The sequence below is a fragment of the Porites lutea genome, chromosome 7 (genome assembly GCF_958299795.1).
Source record: "Porites lutea chromosome 7, jaPorLute2.1, whole genome shotgun sequence".
NCBI classification, from domain to species: Eukaryota; Metazoa; Cnidaria; class Anthozoa; order Scleractinia; family Poritidae; genus Porites; species Porites lutea.
Genome location: NC_133207.1, coordinates 29,902,452 through 29,924,680, shown reverse-complemented (window position 1 = coordinate 29,924,680; position 22,229 = coordinate 29,902,452). Strand labels below are relative to the sequence as shown.

Here is a 22,229-nt window from a genome sequence, read left to right as displayed (position 1 = left end):
GCCTATTGTGTTCGAGCGAAAACGAACAATAACTGACGTCACTCTGGGAAAATTTATGGGCCAGGAAGGATTACAATATCCACTAAATACCAACTAAAGAGGTTTATTACACCGAGTTATCTACTCTCGACTCGTTTTGTAATATAAACCGTAAGTGCAACGAGACAGGTCGCTGGAGGACAACATGGGAAGTGTCCGAAGATTCAGCAACGGAAGAAAGATTAGCGATATGGTAGGAAAACTCAGTCATGGAACCTGAAAACTTGCTAAACAATGGTAGATTGCTAATGATAATTGCAAGTTTCTGCACTCTTTCTGATTTAGCAAAAACGTTAGCTTTTTGAATTCAGAAGATATAGGTTTATAGGCGTATGTCTGTTTCTTAAATCTGAGGAAATAAGTCAAGTTACTTTCTGACTTACCAGTCTCTAAACCCAAACTTTTTAAAATTCAACATCATCAACATTTTAAAGTAATAATGTTTATTATCCCTATGCTAATGACTTGTGGTACGCGTATGAATTTAATAAAAAAGCAAGTTCAATCTATTTTGATGATGGTCAATAATAACGACAATTCTGTCACCTGAGGGATATTTTTTCTTTTTTTTTTTTCAGGGTGAACTTTCGCCTGACGTTGTCAAAGGTAAAAACTGCTTTTACATGTAACCCTTGCGTATGAGATCTGAGAAACGATGTCAATAATGAAGCGAACCGCAAAGTTAAGATGTTCCAACATGTCCAAAGTTCGATATTTTGAGCCAGTTACGTCTCCTGGCCTCTTGAACTCGGGAGCAATATATTGCTGGCAAGTCAAGAGTGTCAATATTAATAATGGTAATTGAACTGAGTGGAGTGCAATTTGGTCTGAAATCATACGCGTGATTTCAAAATCGAACGAGCGCGCAGTGCGAGTTCGATTTGAAATCACAAGTATGATTTCAGACCAAAATTGCACGACACGAAGTTCAATTACCACTTTATTACTTCCATTTTGAAATCGCAGAATTTAGTCAGGAGCCGGTTTGTTAAAAAGCCGAAACAAACTTGCTTTTACATCTCATTTTATATTTCCAAACAGAAATGATGCAATATAGAACAAAAATAGTGCGATTTAAAACAGAAATGATGCGATTTAGAACATGAATGACGCGATTTGGAACAGATGCGATTTAGAGCAAAAAATGGTGCGATTTAGGAATAAATCACACCGCTGAGAGCCAATCAGATTGCACGGATAGCCAGTGATTTCAAAGTGGATGTAATAAAGAATATTACTGCTCCTTATAAATGTTGTAGCTTGAAAAATCGTGCTTTCCACTGACACGTCTCGTTTCCGTACATATAAAAGTTTTGTTTTGCGGCAGACCGCAGAAAGAAATCGCCCCATAAGGAAATTCGGAAAGCCTTTTGGAATCTGGAATCTGTAATCTGGGAAAATTTTGCTTGTGGAATTCGGAATACAGCACAAGGAATCCAGAATTCCGGTTACGATTCCAGAACCCAGAATCCAAGTTTCACTGACAAAGAGTGGAATCCAGTACCTAGGATCCGGAATCCATGGCGTGCAATCCAGGATAAAGACTATCTTGGACTCCCTTTGGGGCGAAAGACAACCGGAACACTGCTTCGTGACTGTTACACGAGGTATTTTTTTGTTAGATCTCAACGACGATGGCACCCTTATGGACATGCTTCGGACGATATTTGAAATATTACTTACACAATGTTAAACTTTTGTTGTTACCTTGTTATAGAATTACGCGAGGCATTCTCTCTGTTTGATCGGGATGGTGATGGTACAATCACCACAGATGAGCTAGGGGTTGTGATGGAAAATTTGGGAATAAAAACGAATCAACAGGACTTACATGAAATGATCCAGGAAGTGGACGAGGATGGTAAGACACTACTAAATCAAATATTAGGGGCACCCAACATGATTTTCGGAAAATATCGGTTCGGAAGACGATTTGGGATCTAGAATTTTCGGAACATTTTTTGTAAAATTTCTTGCTTGCCTGCCCCTCCTAGGATTTTCGAACATCTAAAAAAGTGGTATTACTGCCCATTTTTAACGGATTTTTACCCTTAAAAGGTCACCTAGAATTTTTCGGTAGCCTTTTCTTTGGTTGAAATTTTCGAAGAGGTACGTTTTGATCCCTATAATTTTTGGATCACTAGACTTTCAGCTAGGAAATCCGAACAGATGAAAATTTTCAGGGCATAAAAATATGCCTATATGTACCGTTTAAATACTAAAATACAATGCTATTGTGTTTAAGTGGTTTTAAACGATAATGCGTCGTTGGGTGCCCCTGGTTCAGATTGTAGGAAGGCGGTTAATATTTTAAATTTCCCTCCCATTTGATCATAAGATAATCACATCAAATGTTTGTCAATTTACCTTTTGACTCGGATATCGTTTACTTTGCAAAGAAAAGCCCTGAGAAAAAACAGTTGACAAAGATGGAGTAAAAATTCTAAAAAAGGTGAAATGTTGCCGCTGCCCAAAGAACAAGATGGCTCTTGCCAAAGAACTAAACAGATGCTCTGCCAAGTGAAATAGGTGAATTAGATTACCGGTGGTATAAACATTACTAACTATAATTTTTTTCATGTCTTTAAAGGCAGTGGCGCTGTTGATTTTAACGAATTTTGCATATTGATGCAGAGGAAGATAGCACAGGAAACCCAACAGGAAGTCCTTGAGCTGTTCAATATTTGGGATGAATCCGGGGAAGGCATTATGGAGGCCGACGAACTGCGGTGTCTTTTGAACAGAATCCCAGAAAGGCTAACGAGAAAAGAAATCGACCAGCTTGTTAGTCAAGCAGACACTAAAAAGAACGGAAAAATCAATTTCGAAGGTTTGTATGTTTGTGGCAGTACAAGATTCTTGGGGGACTACCCACCCACCCCTTTCTTGATGCTACATTTTGCCCAATTTGAGAAAATAATGTTAACGTGTATAACTATCTGACTATGGAAAAAGCATCAAGCCTATAACTTAGTATTTTTCTTCCAAAAAATGGTGCCAGTTTTCCGCTGGGCATGAATAGCAGAAGAATTTAGATAAATGAGATCTTATGCACGACAGCCAAGGGTTTTTACCGTCACCTTTCTTCCAATGGCGCTAATTACCCGAGGCGATTCGCAACGACGATTTTGAGCGCAACACAGCGTAGCAATGTTGGATCAATGTTGCAACCATTCGAAACAATGTCGCAACAATGTTGTAATGCTGTGTTGCGCTCAAAATCGTCGTTGCGAATCGTCCCGTGTCACAACGACGACAACGTCATGATTGGCAAAACAACAACTTTGCACGTGCATCACGCTTTTTTGTGCATTTCGTTGCCGTCACTGCACGACTACGACGTGAAAATGCCTAATTTCATGATTTGTCGGCGAGGACGGGAAAACAAGACAACACATTTTCCTTTCGAATTCTTTTCCTTAACTTTGATACAGTCCTTTAGAATATTCAACTCCAAAAACATTCGCCAACAATTGACGGATTAAACGAGATGGAACAAGCGTGACAAGTTTGAGGCAACGCAAATTACATTTTCATGTGACGTTTTCATAGCTGTTGCCGTCGTTGTTGCTTAAGCTCCCTATCATCATCTACACTAGGAAAGGATTTAATAATTACAGCCAAGGATTTTAAAAGTTTTTTAAAAAAGCCTGGTTGCTGGTCCTGGCCCGGCCTGCCGGGGAACTCATGGCTTCCCGCTTACCAGGCCTACACTCTGCCAGCTGAACCAAGCTGGCCAATCAGAGATGGAAAAGTATTTTGAATGAATAAAAATTAATCGACTGATTGTTTTTTTTTTTTGTAGAATTCGTGAAAATGCTATCCCGAACATCAGAGCCATGACCATGAACTGAAGAAGATAATGAACTTTAATACCACGAGTATCAGGCCAAATAAAGTTTGATTTAAACTGTGGTACAATAGAAATCATTTTCTTTTTGACCGTTAAAATTAAGTCCTGAGTCGCATTATACATCTATACGCGCTGTGGTTGATTACCAAAGCTCTCCACGAGCATTGGACGATTTCTTAACTCACTTAGAGCCATTTACAGCGACAGGAGCCAGCAAAACGCGAAAGGGAGAGAATGTAAAAATAGAAAACGAGGAAGAAGGATTTTTAGTTTCTGATTCTTATCATTGTCTGTTTCAACCATAGGCGGCGGAACAGGGGGGCAGGGGGGTCCGTAGCCCCCCCACCTCACCTTTTGGTGCCGAAAACACTTTTCCCGAATATATTTGACAATACTATAAAGACCGACTTCGGAGAGCACATTTTCTCTCCTCAGACGACTCAAGTCCTACCTAAGAAGCACCATTAAGCAGGACTGCCTGAACAACTGCCTACTGATGCGTTGTCAGAAATCGATTACGGACAAACTAGATACTGTGAAGAGGCGATAATGACGTCTGGACTTGAATATTGACCGGGGGAGGGGAGGGGAGGGGAGGGGAGGGGAGACACTGTACGCGAGGATAAGGGTTCCAGAAGTTGAGATTGCACACATTTGCACGTGTCGTGACGAACGTTCCGCCAGTTTAGAGGCAACCAATGCTGGTGCTCCAGAAAAAATCTTGACTTTTTTTGTTTGGCTTTCCGAAAAAACTTCCAATTGGGTCATTTAGGTCTTTAACCAAAAATATGGACGTAGAATAATAACCTGTAAATTGTCCGCTGCCTAAGTTCGTGAATTAAACTGAACCAGCTTTTAAAACATTAAATCTAGGGGCTGACCACAGACTTTTCAAAGTGGTGTGGATTGGGTTTAGGTGATGCAGTCATGGTTCCTTTTTAGCTGTGTAAATATAAGTCTGCTAGCTCGATAGAAGAGTTTTGCTTTCTGTTTTTCTTTTCCTAAATCACCTAAGCCTTCCTTTAAGTGAATTATAGATTTGTGGATCAGCTCTGCGCAATGACTATATATTACAAAGAATATACGGCTTTAGGGAGCTTATAATTTCTTTTTCGATTTCTCAAGTAAACAAGATCTTTCGGTTTTGAAATCAGATTGTAAATACCGCAACGTGTCCAAAATAAACTCACAATTGACGTCACCAAGACGTTTCTGGAGCCTCGACTCTGCTATCTTGCACTGGGAACGTGTTACGAGAATTTTAATACCCTCAGCTCCTGCTCACTCGCTGTGATCTTTTCTGTTGATAAATTCCTTGTTTCCATTGTGATGTGGACTCTCGTTATGATCTCAAATCAATTTAACAAAGCATCCCTATAGGGCTACTGAATAATTTACTTAGTCTTCTAACCGACAAAATAGATAAACAAGTTACTGAAGACCGTACATTATAGCATGACATCATTGTTGATTTAAGTATCTTGGATTCACCAGATCATTCATGCTTGTCCCTGTCCGCAAAGCATGCACGAGTAGCATGATCGTGCGATAAAAGACTAAGACTGCATACAAGTGGAGTCAGACATTTGTGTTGTCAGCTGTGTTGCGCCAATTGATAGACTCGTTGCAAGATATCTAAGGGAGCAACAGACTATAAAAAGCATCTGGTACACTGTGTTCTAACACAAGCAGCTTGTGTCATGGTAAGTCTGACCAATAGTATAAAAAATTTGGTCTAGTCTTGAACTGAATAACTCAACGTACTGTTATCATTGAGATCTTAACTTGTAGTAAACATTCTCAATTTAACTCATGCGTCGGTAAATTCTCCCCGAGTACGAATCAGTGTCCGACTTCGGTCTACAGGAAAATTATCTCAAATCATGTAAGACTTTGTTAGTTTGCACGGATCCGCTGTCAGTTTCGCTTTCGCTAACCTTGATCAAGAACTACTGTATGGTTCTCTTTCATTTTACTGCCCTGATTCTGTCCTTAGATAGAGCTCCGACGACTACCTAATGAACAGATACATGTGATCGATAATGTGTGCAAAACGACCGCATATCCCGGCTCTACCTTAACGAACTCTTTTCACGAAGACTTCATTTTTGTCTTGTTAGGGATAGGTAATGAGGTTATGTAGGCTTTTTACTTGCTAAGATGAGGTTAAGGCTAATACTGTTCACTGCGCAGTTACCAAATGAGATTGTTGTTAATTAAGAACTACGTTCGTCATTACTCTAACCCAATGACCCTTTAATTTTTTTTTTCGGTGAGGGCATTCTAGAAGATATAGGCACAGACATCGCGCGTAAAATCACAAATCATTTCGGGTGATAACACTTTTTCCCTTACTTTTTCAACCTGCTCTAACAAAGTAAAAAGCCCCACTGTCTGTTTTCTTTCACAGGAGTTGACGTTAACTGAAGGACAGATTGCAGGTGAGATCAGTAATGACCCGAGTGGCACATTCTCAGATCCTTCCATTGTATCTATCTAGTTATGTTATCATTGTAAAAGATTTAGTAAGATCTGTATTCGAAGTATGTTTTCAATGCCGATATCCTACTTCATGACCTTGTAGACGAACTGATCATGACTGATACAGAGCCACCATTTAGAAGGAACTTATTCGGCATTACTAACTATTACATAGGCCTATCTATTACGTTGTATAACTAGAAATACGTTTATCGCAACACCTCGCGAAGCTGTATGAATAGGTTTAAACTTTTGAGTCCTATGGAGCGTGTGATCAATCAATGAAACCTCTTTAGCAGTTGTACTTTCACATATTACTATTTGCGTTCAGCATTTTACAAAAAGAAATTTGCTTGAAGTTTTTTTGTTTGGCTTCGTAGAGTCACTTACTGAAGCCAGTTAACTGAAGAGTTTAAAAGAGTGCCCAGTGAACTTATCATATCTCAAATTTTTTCGTTAAGAGATACTGAAAAAAAATATACTACTGTGGTGCTATGAGTGAAAAGAGCACTTATCGTCAATGATTACCGCTGTAGTATTTACTTCACATTGCAGAGAACAATTGAAATATCCCTGCAGGACCCTAAGAAAAATGCTTCTAAAAGCCCAGAAGGCCAATAGCGTTCTGTTGAGCGGCCACAGCGTTATTATTTCATCCACGTAAACAACACAATGACAACAGTTGCAAAGTTAACGAAATAAACAGAATCACGTGAAGAAGCACTCGATTAGTTTCTTATTGACACCAATAATTGATATTTCATCTTTGCTCGCCAGAAATTCAATGTAAAATGTGATGATTCTTCAAGTGTTTTCTGTTAAATGACTATCGATGCGCAAGCCTTACCGTTAACTAGGAATGATAACTGGTCCACGTGATTTGGGTTCAAAGTATGGGTGTTGAACCGTTTTTCTTGTTTATCTGCTGTTTGTGTTTTTTTTTTCCTCTTTTAAAAATCTATAAATGTTGGCTAAGAAAATTAAAGCGCTTGCCGTGTAGCAGTAATTAACTTGAGCAACTTTTTAAAGTCACGTTGTTTCAAGTTTTTCAGTTATGACGTGTCAGCCTTGTTCTTATTTGACAGATTTCAAGGAAGCCTTTGCGCTCCTTGATAAAGACGGCGATGGGACCATTAACACAAAGGAGCTTGGGGTGCTAATGAGATCCCTGGGTGAAAACCCGACCGAGCAGGAACTGGAAGAGATTATCCGGGAAATTGACATGGACGGTAATTATACACATGTTGTCGGTTTTATACCCCCTTTTGTTGTACTGTTTAAAAAACGAGCAGGAGTGTATTATCAGGTTTAAAAACACAAGGCGATGCGACTTTTTTTGAACGGCTTCAAAATCACTGATATGGATCAGCTCCTTCTTGCACTTAATAATAGATTTAGATTTGGGGTTATTTTGGTCTAAAAAATTGGACGTAAAGTTTAGCCGCGTCTTAATCAGATATAAAGACACTCACCGAACATTAATTTCTTTGCTTTTTCTTTATGAATTATTAATGATTTTTTAAGTTTCGTTTACTAGCTGTATGTAGCACTGTACTGACTGTACTGGTTTTTGTTGTTGTTGTTTCGCGTTTTTTGGTTTTGTTGTTTTGTTTCAATCGCATAGTTTCTTACTACACCGCTGTACATTGAGTGTTGAACTTTATTTAAAATGAGTGAGAGAGAAAGCAAGTGAGGAAGTAAATACCACCGTGTTCTGGTGCCTTTACGGCAGCGTCTAGAATAGTTAGTATAGTTTTGAAACCTCAGGGTTTTTTACATGAATCGACCCTCCATCCACGCGAAACCATTGAATCCGCTCCCGGGGAGGGGGCGGGCCGGGGTTGGGGGGGTACTTGCTTAAAAGAGGTTAATGGGGATGTGCCGCTGGATGGGGGTCGCATTTTCACCACTGGATTGACTATAATGGGGTTACATTTTTAATGGATCTTTGGGGTAAGAACGTTCTTCACATTTACGATTAGCAAATGTACCGGAATGTTTGTATATTCAATATAAGGTAGATACATAAGTAGAAAATGACTAAGTTGGGATCGTGAAAATTACATTTGCCTAAAAGTGACTGAGATGGGGTCTATAATTGGACACAGAATAGACTGTAATGGAGTAGGGGCTCTGAGAGGCCAGCGGATCATACCCAGCAAAAATTAAACCTAGCACCCCTCCCCGGGATTCGGCTCACGAAAACAGCATGATTTTCAAACCGCTTTCCAAAATGCTTTAGCGCCCGATCACACGAATCCGGGTAACAAAACGTGCGGTTTCGAAAATCTCCGGATTCGTGTGGACGGGGCTTAAGATTCAGCGTATTTATCGATGGATTTAGCGAATATTGCCGCTTTTGTTTAAAGGGAACGGCATCATCGACTTTATGGAATTTCTCCATCTGATGGACAAACGAATGAAGGAAATTGACACAGAGGAAGAGATTCGAGACATGTTTAAAGTCTTTGACGTGGACGGAAATGGTTTCATCAGCTCAGAGGAGTTTAAATGGACCATGATGAACCTTGGTCAGCAGCTTACAGAAGAAGAAGTTGAAGAAATTTTAAGAGCAGCGGATTTGAACGGAGATGGACAAATTGATCTTGAAGGTAATAAACCACAAATTAAAATTCAGGGTCTGATTGAATGAAATAGAAATAAATTTGCACAGTGTTTTTTAAATGTCGGGCGTGGAAAAGATTTTCGCTGCCACTTCACGTTCAAACTGAAAATTTTCATCACAAAAACAGATTAGGATAATCTAACCTTTAACACAATTCAGTGTGCAGAATTCCACCCCCGTGAGTTATTTTTATATTGTGCGGTTTTGCAGTTTATCCCAAATATAACGAAGTTCTAACACCCGGTTCAGACGCTATACTTCAAATGAGCCGTATCGAATTCTAATTGAGGCTGACTCAAGTTAATTTTGGCCGTCTGAATTGATTCAAATAGTCTGATTATCTTTATTTCAGCCGAACTAAATTCGACAGGGGAAAAAATGCGCATTTCGGTAAAATGCATGAATTAAAGTAACGGTTCACTGCGAGCCGTTACTCAGTTATATCCCGGCTGAGCCAGGCGCCAGGCGTCAGGCGTGCTGAAGAACGGCTTAGATCCCGGATTCTAATTTAGTTACCGTTTCGAATTGACCCTTCCACGGTTTTTTTAACTTTCGACATACAGTCAAACCTGTATTAAGCGGACCTCTGTTAAGCAGTCACCTTCTATTAAGCGGTCACTTACCAAAGTCCCGGAAATCATTTCTCTTAATTACTGTAAAACTGCGACCTTTATTAAACTGCCGCGGTCACCTTTCCCGAGGTCCCAATGAATTATTTTTCATTGTCTTCACCTCTATCCTACTAGTGCAACAGGTCGTACTGTTTATGGCGTCAAGAGTTCTTTAACTTTTTTTTTGGCCCAAGAATAGACGGAAACAGGTGGAGGTCAATTAGTCGTGGGATAGATATTTCGCTCTTTGATTACCCTCATTTTCCTAGCCAGTTCCACCCCGGTTTTCCCAAGTCGCTTTGCTCGTTTTAATACATCCGCACTATACTATCTGAGAGCCTGGCACAGGCTATTATCTTCTTGAATAACTCTCACGTTTGTCAAACCTGTATTAAACGATCAGCCTGTATGAAGCGTTCAGTAAGCTATTCCCAAAGAGTGATCGCTTAGTACAGGGTTTCCTGTAGACCAGTTAGGGGAAAACCTTTGACACCAATGGAAAAAGCACCTTAAAAAATACCTAAAGTTGCCAAATTTGAAAGTGTTACGTCCTAAGTCAGCCTAGTCCCTAGGCGTTCTCTCTTGGCCCGTTGTCCGCGCGAAGTCTGGGAGTGAGAAAAGAAGTAGCTTCGCAACGTTGCGATTCAGTTGTATGTTCCCCACCATCATGAAACGTGTGTAAAATTTTTCGTCTTTGCGGACCTATATCTTCGTAAGGTTTTAGCAAATTACTTTCAAATTGGGCAATTTTACTAATTTTAAGGCGCTTTTTGCAGTGGTGGTGGCGGATTTTCGCTAACTTGTCCATGTCAAAAGTCGAAAAAAAACATAATTCTGGTGTTTTGTACATTCTATCCATTTTTTAGGCAATAAACATGAATAAATAATTCGGACATTTTGTTTTCGCATAGCGAGCGACGTCTTCCGCTCTTCTCTTAACCTGAACTGCCACCCCTCTGTCTTCACACGACGTCGATAATCCAAAAATTTTTAGCGGGAGGAGGGGGATCCTAGCCTGAGTACAGACGCCCCCTCCCCGGCTGTACACAGGCTAGGGGACCTAGGATCAGCCAATGAGAAAGGGAGAGGTGTTTTGATTGAATAGTTATCATAATTAAGGGTCTCTCTTCATCGGGGTCCCCCCATTGGACGGATTATTCAGTTGAAGGAGAGTTTTAGATCCCGCACAAAGTTTCAGGACTTATAGTTTTGCAGTGCCATAGCTGATAAAATTGTCTTTAGTCGAGCTCATTTGCTATTCACTGGTATTGTATCGTTTCAATCTTTTTTCAGAATTCGTAAAGATGATGTCATCCTAGAGGTGTCAACCATGTATCTGCTTATATGACGTACAAAGTTGTTTTCTCCAAGAAGCAGTTAATGAACACTTTATTAAAGTCAAGAAACCTTTAAAGTCTGTAGGTGAAGCTTCATTAGTCAAAACCTGAAATACGACTAACTGGATAGCACAAGGAAAGTCGCTTCAGCTTGTAAAACTGGCTTTAACAATGTGACCGCGACAACGATATGATCGTGCATGATAGTATGTTAGGCACGTTATTAACCGTGGAGTAGCCTTTAGATAAGGTCAAATTTAATTTCGTGTTTTGTTTAGTTCAGTTTTTGACCAATTGTATTAGGCAAATGAGTTATTTTCGCACTGTTTGGGGTCGAAATAACTGACACAGTCTTATAATTGTATATTTGAGTGGGTTCAACCATCAGTTCACTATTGACAGTTAATCACAAAATTAAAACAAACGCGTGGGTTTTAATTTTTCAAAGACTACAAATTACATAGCCTGAATGGCAGGCGTTCCAAAGGATTCAAAGAAATCGGGCGATGACTCACGTAGTTCTATTCTCCCTGAATTAAATCCCGCCCTTGTTTTTTCTGCCCTTTCCGCAAACGGCTGCCAGGCAGACTTCAAATTGCAGAGCTCCTTTCTGTGCTCTTTTTCTTAACTGCAATTTCCTCAGCCAACGTTTTTTTCATGAAATCACTGGTAAGAATGAAAAATGACGACTGACTTTAATGTAATGACAAACTTGTGCTGTATACATAAAGTGCGAACTTTTTCATCTATCAGATTTCAGTTAAATCACAAATACAGTTTTTTAACAACCTCTTCGAAAAAGTCTCGATTTTAATCAATGCTTGATTTCGCTATTGCATTTGGTATGATGTGGGAACCAGTTTTGCTGAAAACGGTAAATCTGTAACTTGGGCCTGCACACACTGAAGGAAACTCTCGCCCACTCAAATAATTAAACAAAATCAAACACCAATTTAATCAGGAGTCGTTTGAAATAGTAAGTGTCTTTTTCAGTGAAGGTGTAAAAAGGGCTAATTCAAGAGTAGCAGGCGTTCAGATAGCAGAGCGCGGCGGTCAGTGGGGAGCGAGTTAAATTGTACACCGGGAAAACGCTGAACACCTGGAACAGGCTAATTCAAGAGAAGAACTTCCCTGGAGCAAAATAAACTGTCTGTTGCAAAGGGTTTTTCGAACAGCGGAATTTAACCTTGTACTGCTTGTACTACGGTTGTACTGGAGCCATTTCCCTGCAAAACAAAATTGATATTGTGCGCCTCAACATCATGGTAAAAAATAGGTTTCTCGCGTACGATTTCCAAGCAATATCATGGTTCGTGACATAGTACAAGGAAATTTCAAAGTTGTTCTGAATTAAATGCAGGCATCTAACAGTTCTTTTGTGATCTGTTGTTTATTTTGAATTTTTTTCTTCTGTCTTTCTACTCAAGAGTTTCTTCTAGGTACTGATTTCATTAACAGTTCGTTCTCGTTTGTGCCATTTTTGTCTACCTGCAAAAACAAAAGAAATCAGCATGCACTGGATTACCACCTGCAGTTAAGTGACGTCCCAATATACAACTCACGTTCCAAAATTTCAGCTAATTTTCGGGTTTAGTAATTATTAACTTTACGTAACGTTAATTATTTATTCCGATTTCAGCTTTGCTGTCTACAAATGGAAATTTATTATAATTCAAATGTGACTTCGCTTTCAGCTCACTGTCATATCATTAGAAGGAGAAGTAATGATTACTTTGCATAAGCTTTCCCTCGTAATGGATATATATTAACTCTCGTGTATAAAGGTGTCGATTGAGTTGCGCTGTATTTAATATTCATGCCAGTTGTAAAGTGGTCCTTGCAACATGACTAACAAGGTAGGGAGAAACTTTCTGTTTCCAACGTTGGTAAGGCAAAACTTCAGCAGTGAAAATTTCTTTATTGGAAATCCTTTAAGATTATCGCTATTTTTTAAGGTTAGCTTATAACTTTAAGTGAGTTTAAAATACAGTCATTATAACGTAATATCAGTTGCGATATCGAGCTTCACTTGCTTCTAGTAAATTCATAAGTTTAGTATCCTTCTAACAAAACTGTAAATCTTGTATCATCGTTTATCGTGACATAAAATCCGAGTGGTTTACAAGCCAGTTTAACAAGGGATTATAAACACCATTTTTTAAAAGAAAATATCCGTCGCTTTTTTAGATGTGACCTGTTTAAGGAAATACCTGTTTCTAAGTTACGCGCAAATTACACAAAAATGTCATAGCAGCAGAAGGGAAATCGAAAACCCAGTGTACATCAAAATTATATTAATCAGATTACTCCCGAGGGCAAAAAGCAAGATTTTGAAAAAATTCCAAATTTCATGCTGTAAAATACCAAAAACAAAATGACAGAATTGTGTGAAAGTACTGCAAGAGGTTTAATTTAAATGGTCGCCCAATAGCTGATTTCGCCCTTAAACAAAAAGTGAGAAATAAGCACCAGGTGATCTGGAACTCTGAGTAAAAGACAAAATCTGCGACAAAAAAATTCCTTACAAACTTTCTGATAAGGTTGATCTTTACGCATAGCAGTTTGAAAAATAATGAGTAATGTCATGTTTACCGTAAACCTGGCAGGTTTCATCGCTGACATGGCGACGTAGTTATGTATTATGACCGATACCACTCAGGTGTCACGTTAATATTTTAAAAAGGTATAAGTCTGATATTTGCTGATATACCTGAGCTTCACGTACTGACCGGAAGGAAACATTGATACGCGTTTTGAATTTAAAAGGACTTGAACAGAATTCATTTGTAGCAATTAAAAAGAGAAAACTTAAAACGTTTAGACTGGATTTCCTTTTAACGTCTGTTAAAACGGTGGAGAATATCAATGAAACAATGAAGTGACTCAAAATAATTACAAGTGATAACCAGGAGAAACATAATTAAAGACCTTATAAAAACAAACGCATGTCGTATCAGTATGGCTTTTTACGCAGCTAATGCTGGAATAACAGGGGCGTAGATCGCCGTTTCTTTCTCATTTTCTTAAAAAAAACTCAAAGTAAGCAACCCTCATTTTCGGCAACAGGCTACGAGTGATCCTTTACGTGGAACGTAATTACAGGGCTTATTTGGCCCGGTAATGTCCTTAATCTGTAGTTTCTTATATGCGGTTTTAACTCTTCTCGGATTAAAAATGATTTTACAAATGTCGTCAGTTGCCTACTCGTTTTTCGACTCTGCCTCTTTTAAAGCAAGCACTAACTAGGTAGACAATGATATAAGGCTCAGAAAGAAACTCAACTGAATATGAAAGAAAGCAAAGGCTGAGGAAAGGAAAGACTCGAGCGACAGTGCAAAGTTCTCACTATAAAAACAGTCCTATAGGATTACACATAACATCACAACATAACATTACCTTTATTTAAACATACTATTGAAAATCATACCCGAGGTATCCTTATCTTTAAACTCACTCACTCATCTTTACCGTCTTCAAACTCAAGTCCATGTTCCGACTTCCACCTAACTTCGGAATTCCGAATTTTCACTTCCCATCTTCTCTACTTGCTGCATTGCTGTATATAAATGTGACTGTAAGTTAAAGCAGGGATACCATTTGGCAATTATTTTGTTTTCAAATCGAGCAACTGACCCCCTCCGACAACTACAGAATATATGTAGCTATATCAAAGTTAACATGCGAGACCGCAGTTTCGAATCCTACATATTGCAGGTTAGCAACCACCCAAAATGCGAAGAGTCATCTACTTTTTTTGAGAGAATGTATAGCATGAAATCTGTATCCATGTTGTTTCTAAAAGTTCTTCTCTTACTCTGAGTCAGGCCAGGCGCGGATCTAGGATAAATACTGACCGATTTCCTAAACGAGGGGCCGAGAGAGCAAGCTTCTAGGGGAGCCCGGGGACATGCACCCCCGGGAATTTTTTTGGATACTAACTCCCTAAAGTTCGCTTTCCCGGGTTTCTGATTCATTGGGGGCGCATCAAATTCCCAGAAATTGGAAAAAGAAAACATTTGTCCAGACCATTTTCAAGATTTCAACTTGGAAAGTTCTATTATTATTAAAAATAAGTTTCTTATGAAAAATCTGACCGATTTCCGTAAAACGGTGGAAACCGGTGTGGATCCGGGCCTGCAGGCGTAGTATAAGATTTACGATACCGCTTACACAAAGATCAGAAGATTGTATCAGGTGGTCAGTCGCTTAGAAGAGCCGTGTTAAAAGCAATTTAAATTTCTAAAACCGTCAACCTTAAAAATGGTTGCGGTCACTCACAAGAGGTGGCCGTTTATGAGAGGTTCCAACTATAAGGCTTTGACTGGGAAAATTTTGGTGTTTTAGATTGGTGGTCGCTTATATAGGAGGTGAAGGCTTACGACGCGGGAGGCAGTCGCACATGGTGGTGCGACAGTATTCTCATCAATTGCTATATAATGGGATGGCTGAGGCATGACTTCTGAGTCAATCCCTGGTCCCGTTAGCTTGTTCGAAAATGGTGCATTTTGATTGGTCCTTGCAATAAGCACGCACTCGTGCAGCGGAAATCGAGCCTATTGTGAAGTAGGAACTTGGAAGCCGGAAGTCGGAAGTCAGAAGATTGAAGTCAGGAGTCGGAAATTGAAAATCGAGAGTTGGAAGTAGGAAATCGCAAATCGAAAGTCGGACGTTGAAAGTTGGAAGTCGGGAAGCTCCTCCTCGGCTGTCGTGGTCATGAGTTACCTAGCTTTCGATACTTCTTTTGGGGGTGCCTTGTTGTTAGTCAGGTAATGGCAAAGATAAAAAAAAACCTCACCAAAATTTTGCAAAATCCGTTTAAGAAACGAATACTCAAAATTGCTGCCTGGGAGGTTTCATTTGAACGGTAACACGAACATATATAAAGTAGAGTTTAGAGTCCAGTCCAGAGTCCAGGTTCCAGTCCTGCTGTTAGCCTATGCCCCGGATTAAAAGTTAGAGAAATGGATAATGCGACCCAGGAGGTGTTTAAATTGACTCTAATTACCTTTTACAAAACAAGCTCTGCGTGATACCCATTAGCATGATTAGCTTGCAATTCAATGAACATCTGCCAAACGATAGCCTAAGGGCAACTTCTGAGTTTGAAACACCTTTCTGGATTATTCTGTGCTCTCGAAAAAAACACGAATTTTCTGTATTCAGAACAGGCGTCAACTGTTGACTCAGGAACAGTAAAAGGGAAATTAGACTGACAGAAGTCGTCGTTCGTACAGACGACATTTTGCCTCGTGTTTTGGAGAATGACGTGTTTAAAAGCGTAGAAAACTCTTCGCATTTAAATGCAGAGACACATAGTTCAATACTTGTCGATCAAACAAATGTTTCAGCTCTCGTTGCTCATTCAAACAAGTTGCAACTTGTTAAACTAAATCAAGGATAGAGCTCGCCTAAACTCTCATTCAGCAAAGCTGAACTAGTAAATGCTATTTGACAAATTCAGGGATAGCTTTCTCGCTTTCTTTCAGTGTAAGGAAATATAGTAGAACTTTTTTTTTTTGTTCCAGTGGTAATTTTTTTTTATCGGATGCCTAGTTTTCTTCGTGTGCTTTTAGTCGTTTATCGTCACTGGGGACGCCGGGTACGCCAATTTCGTTGTTGTTTTAAGAGTCTTTTAACAACTGAAAATCGGCAGCGACGCATGACGTCAATATTCCGTTTTATTCGTAACATCCTGCTCCCTGGAGTAGAATTTCTGGAATATATTTAGCATTTGTTCCGGAATTGGAATAGCAATACATCAATCGAACTGTTTTTTTGTGCGTTCCTTTTCCAAGAGTACTCGGGTCAATCGTTGAACTCCCGCACTCGAAGTCATTTGAAGTTCACAAGTAATAAGTGAAACTCAACCGTGAACGAGAAGCATAGGCGGGAAAAAAAGCCATCAGTAGTGTTAACGGATAACTAATTATGGTAAGTTATTAAAATACAGCGTTTTCATCTTGGGCCCTTATATTGAGATAAAATTTTCAAAGTGTAAAATAAATTATTGGTGAAAAAAACTCATATTTTTAGTAATGGGAACAAAAAACCATGTTGTATAAGAAGAAATTTTTGAGAACTAGAAGGTTTTTAAAGCTTTTTCCGTATTGTTAAAAGTTGGACTCGAAATGATGATGGTCGATCGTCGAAGCCCGGTTTTATATCATCAAAAATTGCGTTTATTTCTTATTAGCTTTATCACAAACTTCTCGACGGACTTCGTTTATTAGAGACGAGTATTTTCTCCGATCGAGTCAAAACAAGTGCAGAATGTTTTGATTCCGAATGTAATTCTTCTAAATACTAAAAAGTGATGTTTTTTATAGGCATTGTGGCTAACGGTAATTAAGGGTTGGAGGCTGATATGGGTACTTTACCCAAGCCATTAAAACACAAATACTGTACGAAGCGTACCCAGCTGAGTGTAGATAAGGAATTTCGAGAACATTCTAAGATTCTAGCTATAGCCTGAGCAGCTGCGGCTTTTTTTCAGGCAAACTAAGAACAACAAGACTCTAGTTCTTTTTAACATTAAAACCGTGTGTTCCTTTGCTTTTGAAAATAAGCTACGAATAACATTGGCGGTAACAGCAAAAATTGAAAAGATATTTTATGCCCTAGGGCGCTGTAAAGAAATCAAATTGGAATATTTTTTCAGGATAAGTGAATGTAAGGTTAAAGTAACTATGAAAAATTCTTAAAATGGTCGCTGAGGATACTCTGACTACTGAAACTAGTCGCACCGATCAAACAACCAGCTTTCACGAGAATTTCGCACAAAGCACGAAACAATAGAACTGATTATATATCATTAAGAAAGTGTAATTCTTCTCCAATTATGAATGCATTGTTAAATACATATTAAGATGAACAAAATTCACCTTTAATTTCCTCTTTGACCGGCAAATTTTCTGAGAAATGTATGATTTCAGTGATTTTGATGATATTCTTTCTTTTTAATTGATCCAATGAAGCCCCTGCAAGCGGTCAGACTTTCAAGTCTTCTCGGATAAGGATGATAAACCGTAGGCCCCGCCTCATAACCCTTGCACAAATACATTCTTTGGGACGAAAGAACCGGGCACTGTCTGTTCGTTATTTAAGAGTGGGGGACGTGTTCCCCGGTTCGGTGCCTGGTGGTCTATCTACCTTGGAGGGTGGGACTGTTCGCTGTTGTGATGCAACCCTGTCAAGAATTGGCTAACCTAAGTAAACGTAACTGTAACTGAAGTGTATTTGACATTTGTTTCTCTGTTTATTGGTTGTTTTTGTATTTGTTGCTCCAGTTTGATATCCCAACTCAAGGGAAAAGACAGGCAGCCAGTAAAGCATCATGTATTTGGAAATACTTCCATTTAGCAAATGAATATTGATAAAAAAGGCATAAAAACTCAGATACTGATACGAGACCCGTAGAAACATTGAGCACTGAGCTACCTTGACTATAAACTAAATAGGTAATAATCCCAGGGCTAAGGGTATAAAAAATGTAGGAAATACGAATGGCCAAGTTTCCCGAGAAAAAATATGATATGCCTTTGTTATTGTTCTAAAGAGGTGGAGGAGGAAAATCCTAGAAATCCTAGAAAATCCTAATCAGAATCAATATTTATATTTTTCATAGGCTTCTAATTTAACAGAGCAACAGATAGAAGGTAAGAGTCTTGACTTGACTTCAATGTCCCAAACTGAAATAAACTATATCAAATACTAACATTATCTTGAAATATGAACACAATTGAGCGGGCAAAACCCTGTTGATATTTTTCATTTCAGACTTCCGAAAAGCATTTCAACTTTTTGACAAAGATGGCAACGGAAAAATAACCGCCGACGAGCTTTTCGACGTCATGCGATCTTTGGGTCAGAAACCAAGCGATCGTGAAGTGGAGGCCATGATTCAACAAGCTGATCAAGATGGTAACTAGTCAGACTTAGACACATTTACACTCAGGAGAGGGGGCGGGGTGCGGGGGGATTCCGGTGCGGGGTCAATCGTCGTTTTGGGGGTTAAAATTAGAGGCCTTTAGATTCTGAGAAGGGGAGAATACGAGAACGATATTTTCGAGAGGTAGCTGGCAGCAAGGTCTGGAACCGAGTTTACATGATCAATGTTCACTGGTCTCGTTCTTAGCGTAGTAAACCGCAAAGGACAAAAGCACGACCAGAAGAAAGAGAAACGTAAGCTCCACATTACCGCGAAAAAAAAATTGGTTACAGCAAAGAAAGCAACGACCAACAGGACCAAAAGCGAATTCCTTTCACAGTGTCGAATCGCTGCGAAGACAAACTTCTTGTTCCCAGCACGTTTCGAGCATGCTCGCTACAGTTCTCGAATGATTGACAGATTTTTAACTGGGGCGATCATGGAAACCGAAAAGCGGCAAGATCAAAGGCCGTTGCCAGCCACCGCTTGATCCATCTTGATTTTGGCGGGAAAACGTGATAGCCGTCGTCATCTGATTCTACAAGTTATCAAATGTTACAAGTTTCATCATTTTGCGATTGGGAGCGAAGCTAGGTCAACCTACTTCACTTCCGGTGGAAAAAAGTACAGTGATGTTTTCCGGTATGTGTATTTTTGGAGGATACGCAAAAAAAAAAAAACAACAACAACAACAATTAAAGTCAATCTCGTTCTCCTACTCGTACTCGTCCTCGAATCTACAGCTAAATCTAAAGGTCTGTGCTCTAGTGGATTTTTATCACTTATTGAACACTATTCTAACTGCAACCACTGCGGAAACAATTGCGCCCAGCTAAAGCTAAACCTGCACACTAACGAGCATTAGAGTATTTTTCCAGAAACCCCTTAGTCCTAAAACAGTTGTGGAAATTATGTGAAAAAGATTACCTAAACCTGTTGTGCAGTGACAACGTTTACGGGATCTTTTACTGTAAAACTGTTTAACTTGTTTTGTCATTTTGTTTTTGTTTTTTGCTCTTCTTTGTTTGTTTGTTTGTTTGTTGTTAACGCTTGTTAATGCTTGTTTTGATTAGGCGATGGGACGATCGATTTTTTAGAGTTCCTAGAAGTTATGGCGAGCAGGATGGGTGAAAACTCGTTTGAAGATGACATGCGAGAGGCTTTTCAAATGTTTGACCGAGACTGTAATGGGTATATATCCAAGAGAGAGTTAAAGTTCGTCATGATCAGCCTTGGTGAACAGATTACTGAGGCTGCGGTAGAGAACATGATGAAAGAAGTCGACTTGGATGGTGATGGCAGAGTAAACTATGAAGGCGAGTAGTGACGACCTTTATTATAATTTTTTACGCTTGAATTGTTTTTGCGGGTGTGAGAGTTTTGGAGGGGAAGCTTAAAGGGTGAGAAAGGCTTCGCAGCTCTACTGCCAAACCGTTCCTCGCACGAACGATTCCGCGGGCTATGCAAGCTAAAATTAAATTGTCATGACAAGTAAAACAACATCTCTAACGTTAACTAAACGGCGTCATTCCGTGGGCTAATCCAACGAAACACTGAAAAAATCACTCATTTTCAGACTGCTTAATCAAAATCGTTCCCCGCATAACTCGTTTGATGCAAAATAGTCCGAAATTGACGTCCACAATTCATACTATTTGGTGTACTGAAGTGCTGGGAACATCGGCATACTTTCAAATGAAGATTTTTTTTAATCTTAAAAAAAACAAAAGGTTTATTACAGCTCACAGTGACAATGACGAGTCCACATTAGCGAGGTTGACTCTCCATGAAAATCTGTTGATTTGGCAAGAAACAAGTGCCGCATTAAGCGGGTTGAATTTAGAGAAAATGTAAGGGCATTGGCCAGGGACACAGAAAACTGTCCTTGATAATGAGGTGCCCGTAAAGCGGGGGTCGACTGTATATCATTATCAGGACTATCATCATCATTATCATCACCACCATCATCATCATCATCATTTTCTTTTGATTTTATTGTTTATCTTTGCAGAGTTCATAAGGATGATGAAGAAGTAAACATACAAAATCATATTTGATTTGCACGGAACACATTCTCTTTAAGGAAAAGCATTTCTATTGCAGAATAATTTTAACCCAACACTCTTTTTGGTTTGTAAATAGACCTTGTAAATATTTGTCGCTATAAACTGGTAAAAGAAAGCTCGTTCGTACATGGTTGTTCAATTCAGAGAGACGCTGAAGTTACCCACAGTGTGACCTGTTAAAGTTGTTTGTTGTTGTTCAAGTGTTGTAGTTTTTTTTTGTTAGTTGTATTTTCACGTACAACATATTATATGAAATATATTATTAGGCCCATTTCGATCTACGTGTAATTTAATCGCAAGAGCTTCGTATACCTCTAAATTTGAAATAAAACCCTATTTCTTCTATTAAAACTAATCAATTTGTTATTGAGGGAGTTTCGCTTTTAAAGATTATTAGATGATGAACTCAGGTGATGAAACCGGGGGTATTTACCATTTACGAGGAAAATCCGGAAATTCGGTTTGGAATTGGTTAAGCTATATATGATTTGTGGCGATGCAATCAGTTCTCTATCATTTTTAGTCTTTCCTGCAGAATGATTTATTAAAGTATATTTTGTAGTGGGTTTTCTCCCGGGGAGGGGGGCGGGGGGAGGGGGGTACTGGCATATATGTGTCGCTGTGAAGGGTATGGTTTTCAAGCAGTTTACTCTGGGATAGGGTATATAAACCAGAGAGTTTAGGTCTAAAAAAGGGTATCATTTTCCAGGAAACTGATCAGTTGTTTGAAGATTTTAGTCTACAGTAGGGAAATCGTTCTCAAAAATCGTTCTCAAAAATCGCTACTCAAAAATATGAAAAAATCAAATCGGTTTTGTTTTGGCTGGACTGTGTTTGTGACCTCAGTAGTTTCTGGAAAACAGCTACTCTGGGATAGGGGGGAGGGATTGTGGGAGTTTAGTCTAGTATAGGGTAGCAAAATTCACTTGAACGAGCTCTGGTATAGGCTACGGTTCCAGGGTTCCAGCGGCCCATCTCCACCCCCAAAATTCCTAAAGTACCCCCCCGGGGGGGGGGGTTTCTCCCATAACTTCAAATTTAATATTGCGTGAGATTTCTAACCGCGTGATTAAACCCTTCCAAGACTTCCAAGGCTTCAGTCCGGCACAACTCACTGTCAAGAACAATCACGGGAAGAAAATAAAAATGACGCCAATAAGCCAAAAAAGGAGTTCATCTGGGGTGCAAGCTTACCATTTCACAAATCATCCAGGATCTGGAAGGGTTTTCTCGGGATCTGGGATTTTTACGAGATTCCAGAAAACGCAAAATTTCTTGAAGGGATACAG

General features: G+C 39.3%; 3 protein-coding genes across 3 annotated transcripts; all 3 read left to right on the top strand.

Annotated features, from left to right (window-relative positions):
* The first annotated feature begins 61 nt into the window (after positions 1–61).
* LOC140943112 (uncharacterized) lies at positions 62–3,953 on the top strand. Its single transcript, XM_073392171.1, has 5 exons — positions 62–232; positions 618–645; positions 1,757–1,900; positions 2,630–2,869; positions 3,845–3,953. Exons 1-5 carry the CDS (start codon positions 185–187, stop codon positions 3,880–3,882), a joined length of 498 nt encoding a protein of 165 aa, XP_073248272.1. The 5' UTR covers positions 62–184; the 3' UTR covers positions 3,883–3,953.
* Positions 3,954–5,305: 1,352 nt separating this feature from the next.
* LOC140943116 (calmodulin-alpha-like) lies at positions 5,306–11,494 on the top strand. The gene is made up of 5 exons (XM_073392175.1): positions 5,306–5,595; positions 6,303–6,333; positions 7,459–7,602; positions 8,743–8,985; positions 10,904–11,494. The coding sequence occupies exons 1-5, from the start codon at positions 5,593–5,595 to the stop codon at positions 10,927–10,929; spliced, it is 447 nt and encodes a 148-aa protein (XP_073248276.1). The 5' UTR covers positions 5,306–5,592; the 3' UTR covers positions 10,930–11,494.
* Positions 11,495–11,608: 114 nt separating this feature from the next.
* LOC140943117 (neo-calmodulin-like) lies at positions 11,609–20,468 on the top strand. The gene is made up of 4 exons (XM_073392176.1): positions 11,609–12,803; positions 18,572–18,602; positions 18,724–18,867; positions 19,948–20,468. Exons 1-4 carry the CDS (start codon positions 12,792–12,794, stop codon positions 20,196–20,198), a joined length of 438 nt encoding a protein of 145 aa, XP_073248277.1. The 5' UTR covers positions 11,609–12,791; the 3' UTR covers positions 20,199–20,468.
* Positions 20,469–22,229: the final 1,761 nt, after the last annotated feature.